Source organism: Passer domesticus, chromosome 5 (genome assembly GCF_036417665.1).
Source record: "Passer domesticus isolate bPasDom1 chromosome 5, bPasDom1.hap1, whole genome shotgun sequence".
Taxonomy (NCBI): domain Eukaryota; kingdom Metazoa; phylum Chordata; class Aves; order Passeriformes; family Passeridae; genus Passer; species Passer domesticus.
The window spans coordinates 79,584,871-79,610,214 of record NC_087478.1 but is presented as its reverse complement, the minus strand read 5'-3'; the positions used below and the strand labels follow the sequence as shown (position 1 = coordinate 79,610,214).

Genomic DNA, 25,344 nt, shown 5'->3' with positions numbered 1-25,344 from the left:
AACTGGTAATAAAAGGAACTCTTCTCCATGGCTGTTGGACAGGATTGCTTCTGTAACAACTGGGTTGTGAACCAACTGGCTTCAAAAGAGAATATTTCAAAACAAATCCAGAGTTATTACCTTTCCCTTCTGCAAGAAGACATAAAGATGAATATATCAGTTTGTAATTTCCCTCCCAAAGGGTTTTGTCTTGGCTGATGTTCATCTTGACAGCAGGTAAAAACATATCAATGTTTATGCGTGTCTAACTTCTCTGATTGTTTGCAGACAGTTCCCTGCTGACGACTTTTGGGGTGATTTTTAGTGCCCTGAAGACGTGCTGCGTGCGCTACCGCTACCTCGGCACAGCCGTGGCCAGCTGGCTGGACCATGCCAAGGAAAACCACGGTGGGCACTACTCTGAGACTCAGGTGGAGGGCACAAAGTCACTGGCCAGACTCTTCCCCCTGTTCACTTTCCAGATTCTCTACAGAACGTGCATTATGCAGGTGGGTACACAGCTTTTGAACAAGAATCTTGAAATAGGCTCTGGCGTGTCACCATCATATTTTCTGGAAAAATCCCTTCACCAGGGTTCTTCTCCTGAGAAGCCTTGGAGAAAAATGAAAACAATAATTATCTGATTTGCTTCTCCAGTGTTTTGCTGCTTTGGAATGTGGTTTGGACATTGTTTATCCAACAGGTGCATGTTTGATTGGTTTCATGTGAATTGTTTTGACTTAATGACCAATCACAGTCAGGCTGTGTGTTGAGACTCTGCAAAGCCATGAGTTTTTTCGTTATTATCTTTGAGCCTTCTGTCTGTATCCTTTCTGTATTCTTTAGTATAGTTTAGTATAGTCTAGTTAAGTATTCTTTAATATAATATCATAAAATCCTAAATTAGCCTTCTAAGAACATGGAGGCAGATTCAATCCTTTTACCTTGTCTTCGAAGGGAACCCCAGAAAATACCATACTGGAGTGTGTTTAGCACCATCTTTCTTGGTGTGTTTTTCTGACTGGTGCTTTGCCAGCTGAGCAGCCTTGTAAAGTAGCTGTAATAGCCTAAGAATATACCTTGCTGTAGCCTCTGATCTCCTCAAATAATGAGAATTTACTTGGTCAAGACTCACTAAGAAGCTTGTGTGAGTGCCTGCTATCTTGGAACCTTTATAATGGCTGAGCTATCTTGTGTGAGAGTCCTGCTCTCCTCGTGGTGCCATGTCACAGTTACCAATACTGAGACTTGGTCTCAGTGTTCGTGAAAAATGTAGTTTGCCAATGTGTTCCCTCACTTTTGGGGGGAGGTAGCAAATCTTTATTTGCTGTTTTGGTTACATATTTCTCCTACAGTTTAGGTTTTTGTGGCTGCTGTACCTTCAGTGGAAGTGGGTGGGTTTCCAGTCCTTTCACAGCCACCCTGTCAGGCTGTCCTGAGCAGATGTGTCTGATACAAATATAAAGGTCTCAAGAAGCTCCTTAAACTGACACAATTCCTTGAGATTCCTTTTTGTCTGGATGATCCTGGAGTTGAAGGTGACTGGAATGATGAGTTTGAGCCAGCTCAGAAATTCATTTTAGTCATTGATGTTAAAATGCTGCTTAAGGAAATTCTTACAAATATGTGTCATATACTGCTTCACTGACACTTCCTCATGCCATCATTCCATGTTCCTTCCATTTGCCTCATTCTTTCTCCTCCTTTCTCTCCAATTCCTCCCTTCCCCCCAAAAGTGTCATCAATTGGAGAGATGAGAAGACTTTGACATGGTCAAAGAATACAAATTTATTGTGAAGTACAAATGCTTACATAGTATTTTAGGAAAGCTAATAATGTTTTACTACAAAGATTGAGTTAATCATCACATGAACAAACTTATACATATTACAACATCTCTTGCTTGCAGAGGTTAATGTCATTTTCTTTTTCCAGTAAGTCGGTCTGGCTTAATCTTCTTGCAATCTTCATAACTGTTTTTTCTTGCCAAGACATCCTGTTATCAAATCTCTAATGCTAACCAGGTCCAAAGTCCATCATCTGTCTTGTGTGTCCCAATACAAACGCACAAAAAAATCCCAAAACAAACAAACAAAAAAAACCCTCATCCAAAACCACACATACATGACCAAGGTTATGCATTAGTGACCACATGAAAATTAGAGATATTATCATTTATCAAGTTGATTATAAAGTATTTATCTAGAAAATACAGATGTCTTTCCATTGCTGAAAGAAGTTAATCCTTTGGCAGAATTTCCAAGAAGTTTAAGGCTCTTCAACAAACTCATAGATCAGTATCTTTTTTGTAAAGATTAATAGCATTTTCTTCATATTAAGTTAACAGCTTTCAGGGCCTGTGATTCATGCTGATGATATTTTAATTCCTATTAAGAAATAAATTCCTATTTGCAACAGGCATTGGAAAGAAGGAACAAACAAAATTTGACTCAGTTCTAAACATACTTAGTTCTGTTGCTGTTTATTCCCCCTTTTATAATTTATTTTTCCATTTGGAGGTGAAGGTAGGTGAAAAATACTTTTGTGAAGAGCTAGCATTTGAGTAATTCTTGAGCACTGAACAGAGTCAAAAGTGGGTAGGGTTGACTCTAACCACTGATGAGAAACCCTACATGATCTCAGTTAACAACTATAGATTGATTTTTGGACAGCTATAAAGCATCACTATTCTTCCTGGGTTTGAAATCACTGATCATATTGAAGAGTGTGCAGGATGCTGCAGGAATCCAGAGCTCAGTAGAAACAGAGTAAGGAAACCAGTTCTAGGTTGAGTTCTGTCATGAATTGCTCAAGTTGGAGTTTCCCAGTCTGTGCAAAATACAGTGGACAATGGCTCCCTGCTGCACATGAAATTAGTTAATCAAGTTTCCTCAAAAAAATCCCAAACAAAAAACCCCATTGAAAAATCTGTAAATCTGTAGAAGCCATCAGGATTCTGATTTTACACTTTGATAAACTCAACAGCTCCCCCAGGTAAAAGGAAGCCCCCTATGGGTGCACTGACTGTGAGGTGCATTAAGCTGGTCCTAAGGCTGTACCCAAATCTTCATTCCCTGTAGCTTTTGAAGTGCTCCTACCTGGAGCACACAATCATAAGTTCAAAATCACTGTCTTGCAATTCTAAAATGAAATCACTCTGCATTTTGCTATTTTAAGATTCTTATCTGTTAAACACTATCTGGGTGAAGTGACTGAAGTTTTGGGTGGAATTATTTAGTATAGTGGCTGATGGCTCTAAATAGGGGTAATCAAACAAACTTTTAGACTGTTGTTTAATTTGTTAAATGTAGGAGAAAATCTTATAAAAGGGAAATGTTATGTTCTGGCAGAGAACAATCTTGTCATTATCTGAAAGGCTTTCTTCATGAATGTTTATTCCTTTTTTGCCAGCAGGTATTTGACTTAATGTGACTTCTTCAGAAGGAAAAACTTGGAGAGGTTTCCAAATATAGTGGAAATCTTACCCATGTATTGTGGTTTTATCCTTCAATGCAGATTCCTTCAGGATATTATCTCCAAACCATGAATTCCAACTTGCACTTTGGTGGATTTGTCTTGCCAGTTGCAGTGATGAACGTGATAAGCATCGTGCCGCTACTGATTCTTGTTCCTATTTTGGAGTGCATTAACTCCTGGCTCTTTAGCTCCAAGGACACTGGACATTCTCCAACAATTTATATTGGTATGTAAAAAAAAAAAAAATATTTTATACAGCTTTAATAAGCTTTCTGTTTTTGAAAGAGAAATTTCAATATAGTGGATGGTCCTAAACAATCATACCTGACTATAAATGTTAACATGGATTTGTTTTGGGATGATGCTCAGAAGTAAATGTCTTTCAAAGGAAATATATTTAAAAACCAGTCCTGAAACCCTTACTAGATGGTAAGAAAAAAGTATAGGTTTTGTGTAGGACAGACTCCTCTAAAAATAAACATTTTGAGGCACACTCACAAATACTAGGGGTCATCCTATGGAATGGGTATTGGAGAGAAGTAGTATTAACTATTCATGCCTGAGAATTACTTTGACTTGGTTACCTTCTATGTGTTTCTTTATCCATTAGCTTTTGCAAAGTTATTTTACAATTTTACAGATTCTTTTTTAGAAATTAAAAAACCCTTCAGTTAGTTGCTCTCTGATACTGGAGAAATGTTGTTGCCCAAAATGATGAGTTTGGATTCAGATAACTCAGTTGGGAATCAAGGCTTTGTTTTTCTGTGGTTTTTATGCTGTAAGTGCATTATTGTTAGGACTGCAGCTCATAAGAAGGAAAATATATTACCATTAGAACAGTTTCTTCCAGACTCTGCATCCTAAATGAAATAAAAGTATCTAGGCTAATTCTGTATGTGCAAAAGGTTTTGGTTGAGAATGGATGAGCAAAAGAAAACATGCAGAATGCTATGCAAAACAAATGGGTGTGCATCACTGGCTGCTCTTCCCATTGAACAGGCTGAATATTCCACAGGTGGAGCTTACTTGGAAAGGTACAGCCTTCCTCCCCAGCACTATTTTCATTAGAATTAATTTACTTTAGAATGTCTAATATGAGGTAAATATTCAAGTGTTTAGTGTTTTCGTTGTTAAGATCCTTATTGTACCCCCAGTCACAGTGAGAGATCATCTCCAAAGGTGAAGTGTTACCCCTTTCTCACAGAAGTGGTAAAAGGAAGTTTTCCCTGTTGTAGGCTGACACTTATTCCAGAGAAATTCATAACCTAGAAGCCATGATAACTTTAATAAGAGTTAGGCCACCTTCTCTTGGCACTGATGTGGTTTCTTTTATTTATTTGTTTTTTAATTACCCCCAAACCTCTTATGCTCAAGGATCTGAAGGGATCTACTGCAACACCCTTCAGATGGCAGCTACATGTAGTACCAGCAGTAAAGCAGCTTCCATTCTGTATTCACTTAAAACTATTCCCTTTCATAGATATTCTCACTAAACTTCCCACTTTTTTTTTTTCTTCCAGTCTGCATTGCAAACCTCAGATGAAAATATTTATAAACCACTATTTTCTCAGTGTGCTGCTATTAATTCAGTGCCCCATGGCAGGCAGCACAGTGAGTACTGACACACACAGAGGTATTAATCTGACTAAATTAGCCTAATTAAGAGTGTTATTAAGTTTTATACAAACCAGAAGCATATAACACAGCAGGTTGCAATTAGCCTAGTTTTTAAAATAACATCTGCATTAAAACACAAAAAGCACATTCAGATAATCATTTTCCTTTAAACCGTGGAAATTTCAAGTTAGTATTAATGTTCTATCCTGTTATGTTGAACAGCAGTAGAATATATGCAGTGGTTTGTTGTTAATAGGTTCATTTATCAAAATAGCCTCCTGTTAGGGGTGATAAACTACCTGAGGCATAAAAATACCTGTGAGTACAGGCAATGGCTTCAGATATCCAAGTATATGACTGCACCTGCAAGTATGGTACACCTCTAAGTGCCAATATTTTTGCCAACAGTTAATTAGGTTCTCAATTATTTTCAGCAACAAAATTGGAAGTATAAATAGGCAGTTGGTGTTAAGCCAGCCTATAACTATATTTTAATTCAGCTCTTGTAAGAAGGAGAAATTTAAGTAGTTTTCTGGAAATTTTCAGCATGTTAAGAATAGCAGTTTTCAAGGATGAACCGTATAGACAACTGAAATACCTGGTTGCTCTGTATTAAGGGTCTACATAAAAACTGTAATCTGTTACTCTATAGTTGTTGGTTTATTCATAAAAGTCCACTACAGTCTCTAGATAATATAAAGAACCTTATCCCAGAATCACCCCTAAATGTTACTAAAACAACTTTTTCTCCTGTAAAACCAAAGCCTCAGACAATCATTCCAAGCCTCTCATTTTAAAGAGGACTGAAGGGAGAAGAGTAAAGATGAAAACTGTACCTCCAAGGCTCTTGGTTTCTTCCTCTGCCACTTAAAGTCTTGGGGGGAAAAAAAAGCTCAAATTTTTGGGTATCCGGAGGTTCCTTTTTCTGAAATGTATCGGCTTTTAGGAAAGGAAAATGCTTCAAGCTGGTTGCACTGTTAGGAGTACTGAACTGCTGGAGGTTTCTTCAGTACCAACATAATTTTTCACTAGGAGAACTCTTGCTTTGGATGACTACAAGAAGCTCCTTGAGGGCTTCATACCTGGCTTTAATAAGGTGCATTGGCCAGAAAATGCTGTTGAATTCCCTCCTGTCATCAGTTTTCAAGCAATAGTTCATTGATATTCTCATTAAGCACTAGAGGAGCCTAAACAGCTTCCAAGGCTCAGGTTAGGATATTTAAAGTTGTGAACATACAGGAAAAATGCTAGAAGAAGGGTGTGAGAGTTTGGTGCTGAGGAAGAAACACAGAAAGGCTAAGGCAATTTAACTATTTGATTTTTTTAATCTCTGCTGAAAAACAGTGACACTAAAAAAGACAAAAGTATATATATGTTATAAATATAATATGAAACAGAAGCTTTTGGCTGTTGATGTCCAATCTAATAAGTGTAGCAATTGCCAGTTATGAAGGTTTGGTAAGAAAAACATGATCTAAGCATTTGAGCCAAAACTGCCAAAAGCAACCAAATTCTCCTCACATTATAGCTTCGAAATGCTGGCAAATCAGAATTTCAGTCAAAATCAATGGGACCTCAAACCACCACAAGTATAGATAATTGAGGTTCAGAGACTTGGAAGCCTTGCTTTCTTTGTGGTTTTTTTTTTCTGAGAGGATACAACCATTTCATCCCATCAAGATCAAGAAATATAAAATAATGTATTTTATTAATATCCTCTATGGAATGGGTGAAGTATGGAGTAGTTATAACACATCTGAGTTTTGGAAGAATTTCCTGCTGCCTGGTAGTGTTGTTCCTACCCTTTCTTTTGTATTATCTGAAGAACATTTGCCTCTTCTCTCTTTTCTCCTTTTCTCCCTCAGTCTTAAAAAAAAAAAAAAAAAGTAAAAAGTTCTCCTTTGTGATTTTTGGTCTTCAGAGAAGGTTTTCCTTGTGGACTCTGAAAATTTTGTGTGTCCTGAGCTGTTGTCCTTTTGCCTTATGTACATAGCAAGCACTCTTTATTTGTGTTGACGTGTCCAGAAAAAATTATTTGGAGTGGGGGTAGGAAGCTTCTTTTGCATTTCTCAGGAGTTTGCTGCACGCTAAAGACAGGATGGTCCTGTAAGTATGGCCTTGGTGAATGCTCTGTGCCCTTCACCCAGTTGTAGGTCATTTATCTGCTGCTCTTTCCGTGATGGCTGCTGGCTTCTCCGAAATCCACCGCAAGCGCTTCCCTCAGGTGGAGCAGACTCTCTCCGAGGAGCTCCTCCTGGTCTCCTCCATGCCTTGCTTCCACTTGGCTCCTCAGTACATCCTGCTTGGAGTGGCTGAAGCCTTGGTAACTCCCTCCTGTAAGTAAAATCAAATAGGCTAAAGCAAGGGTGTCCTGATTCTCAGAACGGTATCAGCTTCCTGAAAATAATTACTGTCATCTGATATTTTATCCCTGGCTCTCTTCCATAGGCTTAATGAACAGATCTGTGCCTTACCTGATTCAGAGAAGCATAATTTGTCTTGCTGGCTGTAGCTCAGGATGAGCAGTGACGTTGCAGATCCAGGGGAAGGGGGCACAGTCCCCTGTTTGGTCTTGGAGCTGAACCTGCTTCAGGCAGGGGCTGCACTGGATGAGCTCCTGAGAGCCCTTCTGGGCTGGAGTCTCCTGTGATGATTCTATTGAGATGGAATACAAGCACACATGAGAGCTGAGCTGTGGTTATGCTCTGGGACCACCCTAAAGTCCACAGTCAGAGCAAGGTGAAGCAATTTTGATTTTTGGGCCCAGCTGATGGAATTATCACATGTTTTTCACGGGCACAGAGCGTATGTGGGCAGGTAAAAGGGACAGGCTAACCTGGAGAAGGGTGTAGGCAGTGCAAGGCTTTTGTTAGTGCTCCAATCAGGAGTCATGAGAACATGCCTCCCCAGATCATCATGTCTTAGCTTGTGACATGGAGCCAGAGATAAACACTCCTGTTTTTCAGAGCTCAGCTTGTGCCTGCCATCCACACATTATGTAGTCATACTCTTGATTGTACGCCTGAACCTTTTCTGCTTTCCATAATTTACTTTTCTGTGTCTGCGCTGACATTTTTGAGGCTTGTTTTCTTCTGAGGAGCATGCAGAGTGCTTACCAGTGTTTTACCTTGCAGAGCTTTAAAAAAAAAGTTAGTATTATAAAAATAATCTAAGCAACATTTACTTAGAGACACAGGTAAAGTAATTGACTGGCTGATCTCTGCAGGCATTTAATTCTCTGAGTTGAGTGTCTCTTGTTCCAGTACAGCCCCAGAAATGTTCAGGTTTTTATTTAAGAGCAGGAAATAACTTCAGTGTCTCAGCTTCATTCTTGTACTCTGAGACTACCGAGATCTGTGGGTCACAGTCTGTCATTAAAAAGGTAATTTTCCCTAGTTTTAAATACTTAGCGCTTTCATAATGCCTCTTCATCTGATAGCTCTCAAGTACTTAACTGAGACAGGTTTCTAGGCAGGTAATTTGGTTTCTAGGTTACAGGCTAAGTGTAACTGAAAACTGTGACCTTCTCTGTTTAGCTTAACAAAAAAAAAAGGTTAGGAGGTGACTTGCTTACAGTCTTCTCATGCAAAAGCAGGAGAAGAATATTGCTGGTAGAATAAGGCCTTTTAATCTAGCACACTGGGACACAACTGGAGTCCAGTGACTGGAAGATTAAATTAACCTTTAAAAAAGAAATAAATATCTATTTTAGGGGTTGTATTCCTTTTTTTTTTAGATCTTTTTTGAAGGATTTTGGTTGTAATTTCTTAGGAAGAAAAGCTGTCCTTCCCCATTTAAATAGGGATTAAGCATCGTGCTTAGAGCTGCAGTGAGAGGTGTGACTTAAGAACCCAGCTAAATGGGAATAAGTCTAAATAGTTCCACATAAAAAGCCAAAGAGAGGTGCCTAAACTAGGATATTGCTGTAGCTGATGGGGAACAAGGTCTGCAATCATGGTAAAAATTGGTGCCTGGCCCTGTTGGTCACAGAGTGTCTTTGCTGTGCAGGCAGGGCAAGGCAGCTCTCTGCAGGAGAGGAGTTTGGTTTTCCCCCAGCTCTTGCACTGGCTGAGGTCCACTGGATCATCTCCAGCCTCTGCATTCAGGCTTCTGAACTGAGCTCTGGCTTTCTGCCTCAATTAGAGCTGAGTTGCTGTTCAGGAACCATTCAGTCAATCTCTGTGGATGTCAGTGACAGCCTAGACCCTTACAGAGCTGTCCCACCTTTCCTGACATTTCACTGCCTTTCTTATGCAGAAGGTCAAATTCAGTTATTATAATAATTTACTGGACCTGAAAGTACATGATCCAAGCTGAGGAGGGGAATGTTCACTCCCTTAAGCAGAGGGAAGAAAGGACGTGGCTCATTTCTGAAGAGCTTGGTTAGAGGTGTTAGGTTTGGCACATTGAACTCTTTATTTTCATTAGGATCTCTCTTCTTGAGGTTGTTCAGCCTGGAAAAGAGAAGGCTTCAAGGTGACTTAATTGTATCATTTCAGTACTTGACAAGAGCCTACAAGAAGAGATAGAGATTATTTACAAGGGCGTGAAGCTTCAGACTGAGAGTAGGTTTAGATTAGGTATCAGGATGAAATTCTTTACTGCTGAGGCTTGGCACAGGTTACCCAGGGAAGCTGTGACTCTCCCACCCCTGGCAGTGCTCAAGGCCAGGCTGGGCTCTCAGTGGAAGGTGTCCTTGCCCATAGCAGTGGGGTTGGAAATGGAGGACCTTTAAAGTCCCTCCCAACACAAGCTATTCTATAATTTGGTCCCTGATACTTAGAACTATATTTATACAATATTTTTCATTATCTTGTTGATAGGATATTTGAATAAACATCTGCTTTGGGTGGCATGATCATCTCTTAGAATAATACCTGCCCCTAAGGAAGTCTGAAAAATAAAATCAAACTATGGTATTGCTCTCCTCCACAGTGCTGCAAAGTTCTCACTAGCCTTTGACAGGCTGAATTTGTAACCCCAGCTTGGTTTAGACCAGGAAGCTACAGCTCTGTTAGTTAGAGGATATACTGGGGATGGCTTTGCCCACCAATAAATTGCAATAGTCTCCAGGGGGAAATGCAGCAGCTGTTTAACAGATCCCAGCAGCTCAGTGGGGAAAGGGAGGAGTGGAGCAGGCTATTGAAGCAGCAGGGGTTATTTAGGTAAGCAGGATGCAATTACCCAGAATTTGACCAAGATGCATGTTTTGCACCCCTGCATTTAGAAGGGGGAACAACCAGAAACTTTTAAGTCTTTTAATGTCTCAAGCTCTGTACAATGCTTCAGGCTGTTGCATCTACAGATGGTGACCCAGGCTCACCTGCTTCCTCTTGCCCTCAGGCTTCTGGCTCCTATTGTGAGTGAGGAAGAAAACACTGCCCATGGTATTTTTTTCTTTCATAAGTTTTCAAAGCTCTCATTTGGACATCCAAATTAAAAATGGTGAAAGATGATGATTGCAAAGTTTCATGTGTATTCAGGGGTGTTTCAGGCAAATAGGACCCTCTGCTGGCAAGATTTCAAGCTGGAGTCATTCTAATTCAACAAATAAAGCAGGTGGGGACATTCTGGGAGAAAAAGTGTGGAGGAGAACTCAAGGAGTGAAATTAGGAAACAAAGTTTTTGGTGATAGCTGTTCTTTTTGTGCAATTTTCACTATCATAAAGTCTTGCTGTTACAGCCACATTACAGCTGCTGGGATTATTTATAGGCATCCATGCTACAGCAGCATGCTGCAGCTTCCCCTCTCCACCAAAGCTGCTGCTGCTTCTGGTTTATCCTTCTGGCAAGAAAGTGAGGAATGAGGTCTTAAAAATGAGCCAGTGAGCCTGGGGGTTGCACTCCAGGGAACAGGAGCACTGTCCAGCCTTAAGGTAAAGCAAGCTAACTGTCCAAATTAAGGCAGAGCTCTAGATTTTTGGAAGTATTTACAGGTGGCTGTGCTGCACAGGCTCTGAGATAGGAGGTCCTGCTGTTCTGCAGTTAAATATCACATTCTTGCCTACTCGCTGTGGCAGTGTTTCTCTGCTCTTGCTCATGCCCGAGGTTTTGAAAGGTGCAGGCAAATGTCTGGGTGAAAGATCTTTCTGTACTTGTGGAATATGGAGAGCTGTGTGTGGGTAGTTTATTACAGATATTCATTTAAGCAGTTTAGATAATGCTTTGTTATAGGGTACATATTAGCATGTTATAGGGTACATCTGATTGCCCCTCTGCAGCAAGTACATTCTCTGCATAAAATATGGGAATTCACTAACAGACATGCTTTGAGGTGGTTTTTTTGTGTTATCTATGTTCTGCCATCATTTAACTCATTTTGGTTTCTGTCTTTTTTTTTTCTTTTTTAACTTGTAACTATCTGCTTCCTTCCTAAGGTTCCTTACTTTCATTCTGGCTTGTGCCTGAAAGGATGAGAGGGATTTCCATGCACTTCTTAGCTCTCTTTAATGGAGCTGGCTGCTTTATGGGAGCTCTCTTTGTTCAGACAGCCCACGCAGGCACTCAAGGTAAGAGTATGCTCCTGATGGGTGCTCCTGAGCAGTTTTCTAATATTATTGATTTGGAGAATCAGGCAGCAGAATTAAAAGGGATGCCAAAGTTTTATTGATTTGCTCTCACAATTAAGATGGAATTAAGATAGGGAATAGCCTTCCAGCTGTATTCATCCAATTTTAATGAGTCATCTTAGTTTTGATAGTCGGAGTAATTAGAGGATGGCATCTTGCAGGAAGTCCTCCTGTCCAATCTCTGTACTTCTGTTCTGGAAGACTGAAAATAAATTGGCTAGGAAGCACCTTTTTGTGTTCATGAAGAAGCACATTCATGTTATTCACACTTACATGGAAGCCTCTGGCCTCGAGAGAAAGATGTGAACTTTAAAGAATGGGGAATATTCCTTCCTGCTTGTCCCAGTGTGGGACGGGATTGAGCTTCCAGGGTTGAGGGTTTCAAAGCTGTCTGGGGATCTCGCTCTCCTGGATTCACTGGTTCCTCTGCCTTTGCCCAGCTTTTGGAACAGCCAAATTCTGTGACAATGCTGTCTCCCTGTGGGCTTGTCCTTTTGCAGATGAATGCTGCAATTCCCAGAAATCTTCCTGTTCCTAAAGGAGTTATTGCAGGTTCAGCCTGTTGAGGTGCATTTAGTGGAAGCTCTGAACTGCAGTTGTTCCTGGGTCACTGACTTTCATAAATCAGCCAGGAATTTCTTCAAGTCATTTTTCCTTTGCTGCTGAATCTTTGTTCAATACAGAAAATACTTTTTTTGCAAGCAAATTTAACAAGTAAAGCACTTGAGGTCTTGAACTGAGGGACAGGCATCATAAATTTGTTCACAAATTTTAAATAGTCCCACAGCTGAAGGAATATTTCTGAAGATGCCATTGCCAAGATCTGGTGGAACAGTTACAGAGAAAGGTTCTTTAGAGATGACAGCTGCTGGCCCTAATGCATGACACCACTGCAACTGGTGCAGGATTTTGTAACTGTTTAGGGCTAAAGTTCTGGGTTCTTCTCTTTCCTACGTAAGGAATCATGTAATTTAAAATCAAGCAGAAGTGGGTGTTTTGAAAGTGTGACAAGAAATTTTTATTCCTGCTCGCAAGATCTGAACAAACAAATGATGCTTTGACACGCAGTCCTGTTTTTAAGTTAAAAATTCAATTAAAATTTTATTACAAGGTATAAAACATCACCTGGAGATGGCTAAAAAAAACCAGGAATATGTCCATAAATGAATCAAGCAAAGAACTATTAAGCCCCAAGCCATCCATTGTGGAGAACTGAGCTCCTTGACTATCCCCCAGCAGAAAAAGTTGTTTTTCATTATTGTGGGTTCAGTGTAATATGGGGTAAATTAAACAAACAGTTTAAGACAGACTGTATTGCTGATTTGTTTTTTTTTCTCCCCCCCCTCCAAAATATAGAAACTATTAACTTTTATGAGATTGAAATATTTAGTAAAACTGACATTTTATTACAATTTGACTTTGGAAATAATTAAATAATTGCAAAATAATTAAGCATAATGTCAGCACCAAAATATTTTGCCTATGTTGTGTCACTATTATGTAATTAATTTCTTTACTTAGTATTTCTGTATTCTGCAATAGAGGAAACCAATTTTTGCATTTGATTTTCAATTCAGTAAATTTTTGTCTGCTTTTCTGTCAAGGTGATTAATCCTTTTTTTTTTTGTGAAATCATTTAATTGATTCATAAGTTTTTCTTGCCAGAAATACTGTTTTAACAGAGATGGGGAGTTTTTATCCTGCATGAGACCAGGAAGGTTGAACTCTAAACTCTCTCCACAGGCTGCAGTTGCCCCTTTTGCTCAGGATTCTTAAGCAAACTGAATGTTTCCTGGCTAAAATATTCCTCACTCTTAGAAAGTTGGGTGGCAAACTTCTCAACTTAGCTTTTCTTTCTTTTTTTTTTTTCTTTTTCCAAAGCTGTCTTTGTTTAACTCTGTCAGACCTGCTGTTCCTGTAGGTGGAATTGACTGCACCATTATCCTGAGCAAAAGTCACTCTGGAATTTCCAAGGGAATCAGTGACACTCTGTATTCAGATTAAGGTGCTGTGATGGGAATGACTGCTGCTAAGCAGGAAAATTCCTCTGCAAAACTTGAAAAGCTTTAGGGAAAATGAAGTGAAAAATGCTTAGTGATTGCTCTGTTGCTCTAGTCAGGAGAGTGTTGGAGATTACTTGCCCTCTAAATATGTAAACAACATATTACTGGGCTCTCACTTTTTATTTTTAAAAATAATTAGGATCTCACTGGGTATCTCTTTCTCAGTGTTCTTCAAGTGAATAAGATTAATAATTCCAAATTATGACACAATTTGCAGCTTGCAAGTGATGGTGATGCTCCTGTGAGTTCATTTGTGTTCTGATGTTCCTCTGCTCATCCCAGGCTGTTGTCCTGCTGGCTCCTGAATCACTGTAGGTTTAGGATCAGATTTTGGAGGTGGGGATAGAGTACAGCAAAACAAAAAATGCATTTTAGTCTCCCTTTAGGTTTTCCCCTAGTTTGGTAGGAAATGTTATACATAAATTTTTACAGTGGACAGCTTCTTACAGTGGACTTTGGTGCTCATTACAATCAGCAAAATAATTTTTTTTTAATTTAATAAAACCTAGTCATTGCCTAATGAACCCACTAAAGATGAGTGCTGCAGGGAACAAATTTGTGGCCTCTCTTAAGTCAAATTACAATCCAATGGTACAAATTAAGATTTTTTTTTTTTACTCACTTTTTTTTTTCAGATCTGTTTAAAGAGCTTGTAAATATTCAGTATCTGGACAAATTTATGAAACTGGGAGTAAAACCAACCAGAATTCTTTTTTTTCCTAAAAAAAAGGCTCACCTAATTTACTAATTTTTTTATATTGGGAGAGCAAGTTCTTTCTCTTTTGCCGCAAGAGAGGAGAGTGTTGATGAAATGTTTCTGTAAGATTTAACAAGGCTCAATGAGTGACTCCTGGGCTATGGATGCTTTTGTCTTGTCCCATGATTCTTGTTTCACTGAAACCTGAGCCAAGGCTATTTCTGGTTCTCCCATCTCCCAGCACTGAGACCATGTTTTTCCATGTTCCTGCAGCGAAGTAGATCCTCCACTGTGTATTTTGAAGTGTTGAAGCACAGAGGGTGTTGACAAAATTTAAACATTTTTATATCCTATTTTATGCCACTAGTTTAGGATTTTATTTGGGTTTTTATTGGCAGAGTTGATCAGATATCAGTCACAGTCAAAGCTGCATTAATCATTTTTAACGCATCTATGGAGGATGGTGTGAATATGGTAAAATAAGACTTTTTTTAAAAAATCTGACGAGTGCAAACAGATGATGGGTGACAGTGATATTTTCAGTACAAGCTGGGAAACTGCTTTCTTTTGGATCCCTTACCTCTCCTAACATTTTAACGGAAGAAGATGCAAGACAAAACCTGTCCTCTTATGCCAATCATTTCAGAATATATTTCTCTAAAAATATTAATATAAATATGCAAGAAAGAAATAAAAATAAAAAAGGTCAGAGGAAGGAAAATGTCCCAGACACAGCTTTCCTGCTTGTATTTAGAGAATCACAGGGGGGTTTGTGGTTTGAGTTTGGGATTTTTGGTTCTTTTTATCATTTTAGTCTTGTGCGATTCTAAATACCAAAGATGATAAAGCTAAAGGATATTTCTTGCAGTCCAGATGGTGGTGGCCACTGGTGCCTGCTTAGCTAATAGGGATTAGAGGCAGAGTGAGACTTTAATTTGGGTATGATCAAACACTAAATATATGCCCACTAAGTTGATGAAATGAAGGAAGGCAATACAAACCTTGTTAAAATGTGAATTAATGTTTTTTTTATGATCATAGCATTGGTTGTAGCATAGCTGCAAAAATGCAACAATGGTACAGGATAAAGTAACTTCTGGCATTTGTTTATTTCAGGGTTTTCCCCAATTATAAAATGGGATAGTGCAAAAAATCAGCAAAAAATTCTGGATGCCTCCCTGTGCAATTTTCCCTTGAACTCTCTGAGGCTGCCACCACAGCAGCAGAAATGTTGTGTGAACTAATATTTGTCAAAGACTGACCCTTTTCAGGTTTTGTTCAATGTCTGGTGCTGCCAGCAGCTCCTTGCTGTCACTCACTCACCAGAAACAGCCCAGGAAAGTTTTTTTGTCCATGTCCTAATCTCTGCTTCACATCCAGCTCTGCCTGCTTTGGTAGGATCAGTTGTTTCCTCTTAGTATATTGTAAATTATTCCTTCTTCTTGCACTAACTGAGCAATTTTTGATGCAAAAAGGACTCCAAAATATCAGTGAAAATTTACCAGGTGCTTTATTTCCATGATTGCAGAGCAGACTTGAGGAACAGACTCTGCCTAGGCTTCATTTTCTAACTTGCTCTAAATTTGCCTTAAAATACATAGGCAATTCACCTCTAACCAGTAGAGAAAGTCTATTTAAAATAATGCACCTAAAGGAAACTTCTGTTTTTGTGGTGATTCATGCTACTAAGTATTTCTATTGTTGGAATAAAAATGGAAATCAGGAGCTTGTTGCAGAAAGTTAATTCCCAGTGAGCAATTATCTATGTGACAAACCAACCTTGTAATTGCCACTTCTGTTGGCAATCTCCACAGAAAAGGAGGAGATGCACAGAGCCCAAAGGCAGTATCTTTTGGGGAAAAGTGAATTGTTAGTGTTGCATGCTGAGGCAAGGATGGGAAAGTGCTGGACTCTTCAAGCACAGCAGTGCCCAATTCCAGCAAAACCAAAAAACTGGCCCAAGGAGTCCCTGATGTTCATGGCTGAGAGGGAAATCCTGAGAGTGTGAACCCCAAAGGCAGTCAGTCTGCAGGCAGCTTGTGGGAGGTGTGAGAGGGGTCAGGGGTGAGAGCATCTGAAGGGAGTTTTGGTGCCTGAAACACTTGGGTGAAGTTCTAGCACTGGTGATTCCTGCAAGCAGGGGAGAGGATTCTCTGCAGAGTATAAGCAGATGTAAATGTAGTCCAGGTTTATCCCCTGTTTCATGGACAGAAAAAAAAATTTTAAAGGAAAAGTAATGAAAGATAAGAGTGAGAAGTAATTTTTTCTGGTTTTTTGGCCAAAAGTAGGAAAGGTTATATTCATTTTTTCTGCATTCACTGATGAAAAATGTATACTGGAAGGATTATAGTCTGGATAGCCTTAGGACTGCTGCCATCCTTGTTCCTCTGTGGAGGAAGGGACAACAAGCCTTGTTGTCCCTCTCTGAGAGGAAAAGAAAGCCTTGATCCCACCTCTTGCTTTGGACAGAGCAGGAAACTAGGGAGAAAATGTGTGTTCTATGGCAGCTGGAGCCTCACTATATCCTGTCTGGTTTTGTCCCTGCCTGTGCTGTGATCCAAATCATTTGGGTTTTCCAAAGGCGCTCTGTCATTATCCTGGCCTCACTGTTTAAACACTGGCAACTCCTAAATGAATCAGGGAGGAGACAGAGCAAGGATCTTTGACCCAGGCCGTGGAGAAGTGGGAGTGAATTGCAGATCTGCTGGCCAGGCTGCCATCCTGCCCTCACAGAACCAAGCAACCCCAATTTCAGTGCTTTTCTCTGGTGCCTTCTTCAGTGACAGCACAGAGAAAGGTGCAAATGGACCTCTGAAACTCAGAAGCCGCAGAATTGTTTTTATTAACTTTTAAGTATATGTTTTCTGTTTCCACTGGAAATGCCATTGCATGAGGAAGCTCCTGCTGCTGCTGTAGTTAGCCCAGCCAAGGTGGGTAACCCAGCAGACAGTGTGAGCTCTGCTTTGACAAGCTGCACTGCAGACCCCCATGCAGGATTTCTTTCATCACATCCATGTGCTCTCTCTCTGCCTTCCATTGGCCCCTGGGGGATGCAAAATGAAAAACTTCCTGATTGTCAATGATGACAGTAAAAGTTTATAAGCTACTAAAATGAAGTTACAGCACCTAGGAGCTCAGTCACTTACAGTGTTGGATGATAGGTTTTTAAAGCTGGCTCTGGGATAATGCTGCCAAAGGAAGGGAGCAGGCAGAGGTGTGGTGATGCTGCCATGTGATGGACAAAAATGTAATATGGCATGGACAGAACTGTGCAGGAGCTTAGGAGAACTGATGGCACTTGTTCTCTGTCAGTGCCAGGAGAACTAAAGGCAACAGCTCTGAAAAGAAATGTGTTTATAGCTCTAAGATGTGAAGGGAAGAGAAATGTAAATATATCAATGTGTGTTTGGCAGGGTGTAATCCTTTGACTGGTGACTTTCCCATGCTGTGGAACGGCTCTTTGTTTCTAATTAGAAAAATATTTACAATCTAAGGGGGGCAATAAATGTGTGAAAGTGGCATTAGCGGCCAAAAGTTCTGTTAAGGCCATCAGGTTTTTACAATACATCTGGTAAGAGGGCTGCTTTTTCTTCTTTCCCCATTAGCTCATTCAAGGGGTGGATATCTACATTATTGAGATGGGCAGGATCTGATACCAGACTTTCAAGCAGGGGAAAGTGACTTTGGGCACATTGATGCAGGTGGAGTTCAGATCGGTGATATGCTTTTAATCTAAATCTCCCAATAATCTCTGATTTGCATCACAGAATGATCTTGGAGCATGAAAGCAACTGAATTCTTTTTCAGAAGGAACTAAACCACAAAAAAATAAGCTCATATATTCCAGTTGTTAATGGGAACTGCTCTGATGTGTACCCCCTTGAGCTGTGGAGAGTGTGGGCATCACATTCTCAGCACCAGCAGTTTCACACTCTGCATTTCTTCATTAACTGCTAATGAAGACAGTCTATGTGCCTTCCTCAAAGGCAATAAATATCCTGTATTCCCAAATAATCTACATGGTCTTACAGCACGTACAGGTCTCTGATACTCTGTAACTTCAGTTTCCACTGGAACTTTTTTTTCACCTTGGTTTGATGGTTTTTGCTGTAGTTGGTTCTGGCACTTCAGGTACTGATTGCCTTCAGTTGCAGACTGACTGGGGCTGGATTTTTTTAAAACCATTTTGATTTCTGGAGTTATTTTCCAGCTGAGCTTGTTTGCAGACCATTTGCAGTGAACACTGAGAGCAATACAGCCACAAACTGGGGTGCACAGGCAGGGAAGTCTCTGTGGGCATGCAGGTGGTACTGTCCTCTGCTGAAAGGAGTGCTAGAATGGCCCAGACACTGCTCCAAAACCCTTGGCTGAAAAAGATCGGATTTGTGCAAATAAACACTGAATGGCAGAAAAGGACACCTTACAGGCTCATGGGTAAAGGCACCTGTAAAAAAAAGGCAAAGTAAAATGTCAGGTGGCACCTTGGTAATGGAGCACCATCCAAGTGAATGCTTTTAAAATTTTGAATTTTAAAAATATTTTTTAAACTCTTTCTATTAAAAAGAGACTATTATAGGCATGAGATATACAAGTAATGATTTCTACAGCCCACCTTAATTCTAGCTCTTGCTAAGATTTTCACAGCTGATTTAGCTGTGTGCACAGGATGCTACAGGGGGAAGATGGTCCAGTCATTACAGCAGTAGCTGTGCAGGATTAGGTTTCCCACTATACTTCAGATTTATTAGGGAAGTTCTTTAGTCTTTTTAGATCTCTACTGCCTGTCTGCAAAGCAAGAGGAGACTCAAAACCCCCCATGGATGCTGTGAGAATGAAAACAGCTACGGGGGAATTGTGTTTCACCCTGAGTTATCCTTCCACATGAGCCACGTCTCGTGCTGCAAGGCAAACTAATTCTGCTGCAAATGTCTCCTTCACCAGGCAACTGGTTCCCACACTTGCTGCATGAAGGTAAACTGGAGAGGTTCTTCTTCTTCCTGGCTTCCTTGATGATGGTGAACACCCTGGGGTTCTGGGCCATTGCACACAGGTACGTGTGGGAAAATGGAAACTTGGTGTTTTGTTTGTAGGTGCAGGTAGAAATTCTTATGAAATCTATGGACTAGTGTGGAATAAAGAATTGGTAGTGATAGATCATGTGAGAGAGATCTCACAGCAAAAATCTGGTGAGGTTAAAAAAAACCTAAAACAAACTGATGAAATTAACCTTGAATAGTTAAGGGGTCTTATTAATACAGAAAGCCCTAAAGAAATAAAAGCATCCTAGTCTTTCTAGAAGGGTGTTCATTTTTTGGCAGGGAGTTCAGATGGGAACACAGAGCTGTACTGGCCATGGAACCAAAGTTTCATCTTGTTGATTATTCCAATTGTTGAATCTCTTATTTTAAATGGGAACTGGTCCACAACCAAAAACATTTCTCCTGAGTGTACTCTGTACTCCTCATATGGGATTTTATTCTTCTGTAAATTGAAATTTTCGTTTGTGGCATTTACTGCTGAAAACTAAGAGGTTTGGGTTGTCAAAATGTTAATATAAAATTGATTTAAACAAAAAAAAAATTACACTACAGCTTAACGTTTTAATGAAGAAATCTTTTGACCTCCAGTCTTCCTAAAAATAGAAAACCAAGCATTTAAAAGAGTTTGTTTCAAATAAGAATTTCAATTCAGAATCATGGTATCTCATTTTTGAATAATACAACTTTTGTCTTACTAGAAATGTCTTTTTGAAATCAATTGTAATTACTTCTTTTTTTGAAGAATAAGAATTCTCTGAGCAGGGAGGAAAAAGAGTGAGGACTATTCAGATAAACACTGATTTAGGCAGAGTGGGAAAACAGACCTTAAAATTTGGAATAAGGAAAAAATACACTAAAATTGCTCTAAAGGAACAAAGCAGGTTAATATTTTTTTTTAAAGGACACTCTATAGGTATTAACATCTGCTCCTAGTTTGGTACTTCTCATCCTTCTCAAGTTTTGAAAGGCTCTAGGAAAATGCATATTGGCATTTTCCTGGTTTTTTGGTTGCCATGAATTCCAGGACTTGGAAGGCACTGTAACTTAAAAAGTATTATGCAAGTATTTATATATTTTATAAAAAGTTTATGTATAAACAATGGGTGAAGCTAATACCTTAAAGGATGGTTTTGTTATTTTCCTTCTATCATCTCCCCTAGATACAACAATCTCCATGAGGATTGCACCAATGGGTTCAGAGGAGGTCTTCCTGGAGAAAAGCTTTTGAAGCGTGAAAAAGCCATCAAGCATTATAATTCTGTCCTGGAAAGTTCTCCCATTTTGTCTCCTGTGGAGAAAACCTGATAAAATTTCACCCTGATAACATTTAAACCCTAAATTTTGGGGGTTTTTTATCCACCAGCTCTCTAAGGATAAATTATCCAGCGCACTTAAGTGGAACTATGTTCTGGTATTTATGAATTATGTGGTGAAATAATATTATTTAGAAGTTGACATGGGATTTGGCCTTGAAGGAGGCTGCACTGTCATAATTCACATGGAGGCCAAGGAGAGCTCACTGCTTGCCACATCTGATGGAGAGAGGCTTTTAATCTTTATATGGAAACAGGTATCCACATCTATTTGTATTTAGGAGTGGTCAAAAATTAATAAACATGCTAATTTGTTTGTTTAGCAAATTACTTTGTGACAGTATAATTTACAAGTGGTTTTGAAATCTGCTATTGGCTGGTTGATGTTTGCAGTGGTGGGAGACTTGTGTACTGTTCTTGCTGCTTTAGTTTCTCTGTCAGTGAAATGGACACAAACCTTCTTTGCAAATGGCTTTGAGATCTACCAAAAACAAAACTAGAATCCAGGTAGCAGTCATCAGTCCATGAGGTAAAACTGATGCTGGAGCATCCAGTCTCACTTGGCAGCAGCACTGTGAGATTTGCCATTCCTCAAGGATGATCTGAAGAAAATTGCGAACAGGAGAATGAGAAGCTGGAATATATTAGCACCAAAATTACTAATTGCAGCCCAGCTGAAGGGGGTGAAAGGAATTAGGAAAAGAAGACTGGGAAAGGGCAGATACAGCTGGATATGTGGGGAAATAATTATTAGCAAAAAAATGCTTTCCAGTTTAAGGATCTACAGTGTTAAACACTTCCAAAACTGGCTGATTTTGTTATTGTGAGGGATGATAATATAACCCTTAACATTTCTATTTAAAAGTCATAGAACTAAAAATAGTGATGAGAGAAGTGGGGTCTTTATGTGATAAGGAAACATATTGAATTTAAACTGAAGGAGCACTTTGATATCAAGATGTTCATAACTGAAGGGGCAGTGAAGTCAGAGTGCTTGCTAGATATGAGGAATGCTCTACCACAGGAAAAGCTACAAGAAAAGGATGGAATTCACTGGAGTGACACAGTTTGTGAGCTGAAACTGTGCAAGAGCTGGTAAAAAAAAATCTGAAATCTCTTCTGCAGCATTAACCACACTTAATGTTGTAAATTTAGGGTGGGCATTGTGGGAGTGGGAGAAAAATGTAATGAATACTACATACACCCCTTCCCAGCAAGGAAAAGACTATTTCTCCAAAAGTGGCTGCATGGGCTGGGGCTCTGAGAGGAGAGGCAGCAAAAGGCTGAAATCTCTTCTCTGAAGGCACTGGAAAGTGTGAGACAGGCTAATTTCCACATATTTGGGTAAATTTATCCAGGATAATAACCTGACAGTTATTACCTTGTAAGGTGTTATTTTCTAAACCATGTTTGTACTGTGACAGACCCAGGTTTAAGCTATGAAAAATATTAGTTTCTTTCCTGAGAAATTCTTGAATACTTGACCTTTGTCCTTGCACAGAAAAGCTACAAAAATGCTGGTTGGAGTCTGCTGACAGGAGGGATGTGATTGCTCTCAGTGCATTTGAGAGTTATACACAAAAGGAGCTATGAGATAGAAAGGTAAAGTTTAAATTTTGGGCAGATGAATATGATTGAACTGTAGATGTTTTATTAGCTAATGATTTTTTTTAATTGCAAAAGTAACTATTTACATGAAGAACAAGAAACTTAACCCCATTTTAAGGTAAAATGTTAAGTCTGTTGCATCCTCAGGCTGAATGGCCTCAAACTTCCCAAGACCACTTTCTTTTTTTTCTCCTCAGAAACTGAAACATGAGAATAGATGGCAGCAGATAACAGAATGCAGGCATTTGAGTTCAATTGTCTGATGAAGATAATTCTGCAAGAAAAAGAGGATTAGTTAACTCCCTGGATAAGACTTCCTTAGAATGGGCTTTGGGATGAAGAGTTGAATATTGAATGTACTTACATGGACAGGAGAAATGCTTTTTCTATCAGATTTAATAAAGAGTTTGGATTTCAGATGGATGGCAGAAGAAAAGGGGGCACTGGATGCTGAATTTGGCCTTAGTTCAGTTGGTGGAGCAGAGGAATCTACATCTATCAATGTAAAATCTATCAATCAATCAGTCTCACTGTTATGACAGGGCAATTTAGCACTCAAAACCAACAGACAGGAATTTTTCTTGAGCTGCAGCATCTAGGACTCCACTCAAAGCTGATGGAATCCTTTGTGCATACAGGGCACTGCCTAAATTATATAAATCTTGTGCCAGCACACTGAGAAATCAATATAAAAGACTCTAAGGGTTTGGTCTTTGAAGGAAAGCTGCTTTTCACTTCTGAAAAATTTAGTGACTTTTTACATTTTAAAAAAAAAAGTTGGAGGACAGAGAAAATAAGGATGTGTGTGTGCATACAAAATGATGCCATAAACACCTGAAAAATGTTAGGAGAGCCTGCTTTTGTTCAGCCTTTTGTTGATCTGTGGCAGTTTTCACCAAGCACTCAGATCTGACCGCTTGTGTTTGGGTCACCTGTTGCCATTCTGGATTGCTTTGCACAAAGGAATTTTAGGGTACTCATGTTTTAATCCTCACCATAAAGGTTTATAGTTCTGAAATGTATTGTGGGAAAAGTTACCTCCTAGATGAGATTAGGAGTGGCCAGAAACATCCCACTTCAGTTTCCTGTTTGATTACTGCCTAAATGTTCTCACTGTTCTCCCTTGAAATTAGTATGAAGGGCTCTACATTCAGACTTGACTTGGGAAGAAGTTGCTTTTGTGCAGCTCTGGGTTTCACTGAGTGCTCGTTAGGGGTCATTACTGGCCTTGAATAGCCAGATGGATTTCTGATTACTGCTGGTACACTTTGGGGGTGTCTTTTTAATGGTTAAATGTGTGTTTTGTACTGTATTCATGGACACACCAAAAAAAAAAAAAAAGGCAAGTTCTGTCCCAGACAGTTCACAAACCACCTCAGTTAAGTCTAAATTCATGGGACACCATTTTTGGGGGGGAGGGGGAAAAGAAAACTTAACGGAGAGGATTGAGATCTCCATCTGTTAAGTTTGCACTGATTATAAAACACATGCTCCCAGTTGGAACAAGATGCATTAAAAGAGCAATTTCACTTCTACTGCCTAGCACAATGTCACTGAGCACCTGCAATAGTTTAAACATTAAGCATAATTGGCTTTGCTTGACATAAATCTGCAGTTTTGTAAATAAGAGCAGTTGAGTTTCTGTGTAATACCAATTAGCTATAAGGAATGCTTTGTTTGCTGAAGCCTGCAGCTTTGTGGAGGGAAGAGGGAGTTGTTAATGCTCAGCAGTGGTAGTCAGAAAGTAGAACCCAGATTAGACAATTACACAGGCTTTGAATATCCTTGTGAAAGTTACTTCATTTGTTTCAATCAGTTTCCCTAGAGTAGGAAAGAAAGAATAACATCTATAATTTTTAAATTTTTTTGGTAAAGAGCTATGTGGCTGTGTGATCAAAGTAACCTGGAGGTAATTTTACAGCACTCAACTGAGATGTCTTGTCCTATGCTGGATTTCTTTTCTCTTCTTTTAGTGGAAGCTACTTAAAAATTCTTGAAGCACCTTGAAAATTCTTGTAAATTTTCTTGAATCACTTGTTTTCTGCCAGGGATGGAGGAAAGAGGTGCATGATCCACTAGACATGAAAACCACTCTTGTTCAGTTCCTGTGGGAGCTGTGAGTTGGAAAGGTCAGGTAGGAGAATCCCTTCCTTGTGGCATTACAGAGTAGAACTGCAGAGCAGAACTGAAGCTTTCGACTTAAGCTTGGAGTCTGTTTGCTATAACATGTTTAGATTTGTCTTGGCAAGGGCAAATGCAGCTACCTTCAAGAGGATGTTTTGAAAGTCTGCTTTTTTTCATCTGAAAAAGAAAAGTAAACTCACAAGTCTTCTCATGATTTCTCTGTTCTCTGTCTGTAACTTTAAATATAGATTTCCATGAATCAGAGAAGGTTGACACCTAAACATTATGAAATCTACTAGTTTTGGTGATGGCTCTTTAATCAGTTCTAATACTCAGTGGTAATAAGAGTGAAAGAAACTGCTCTGATGGGGATTTTTCAGTGTTTTGGAGATATTTCATCTCTAGAGTACTGGATGGTCGCACCCTAAGACTACCAAGTTGTAAATACAGTCTATAGATTTGGTTTTTATTTCAAAATAAAATTAACAGAAGCTTTTTTTTTTAAAAAAACTGTATGACCAACATCTTTTCCTATTTTGATTTAGTTTGTTTTGCTTTGAGGCTGAATTTTTGTTTGTTCTCCTCAGCTTAAATAAAGGAATAGGAGTCGGTACATCTACAATTGACTTGGGAGTAGCTCATGACCTCACCATCACCACAATTTTATGTAGAGCCAGAATATTCTCATTCCTATCTTGCTTCTGAGGAAATATTGCAGATATTTCCTTGCTTCTAGGGAATATTGCAGATATTAGCTTTGCATTTTTGTGGGTTAAGCCTCTTTCCTGTTAATATGGGAAGCTCCTGTTGAAGTGGTTGCACTGTCACAGTTGAGCTTTGAGCAGAGGTTTTGAAACT

At 39.3% G+C, this 25,344-nt stretch overlaps 1 protein-coding gene across 6 annotated transcripts in view; it reads left to right on the top strand.

Annotated features, from left to right (window-relative positions):
- SLC15A5 (solute carrier family 15 member 5) overlaps positions 1-24,996 on the top strand; it is a 34,888-nt gene extending 9,892 nt beyond the window's left edge. For 2 of the 6 annotated variants that reach the window (XM_064421366.1, XM_064421367.1), the window contains exons 5-10: positions 268-488; positions 3,496-3,682; positions 7,221-7,409; positions 11,451-11,582; positions 19,344-19,452; positions 20,602-21,081. In XM_064421366.1, the coding sequence (XP_064277436.1) occupies positions 268-488; positions 3,496-3,682; positions 7,221-7,409; positions 11,451-11,582; positions 19,344-19,452; positions 20,602-20,746 (983 nt within the window). In that variant the 3' untranslated portion in view covers positions 20,747-21,081. Of the gene's footprint in view, positions 1-267; positions 489-3,495; positions 3,683-7,220; positions 7,410-11,450; positions 11,583-11,803; positions 12,905-19,343; positions 19,453-20,601; positions 21,082-22,559 lie in introns of those variants that run through there. The other 4 variants (XR_010362850.1, XM_064421369.1, XM_064421368.1 and 1 more) reach the window with 4 other exon arrangements.
- Positions 24,997-25,344: the final 348 nt, after the last annotated feature.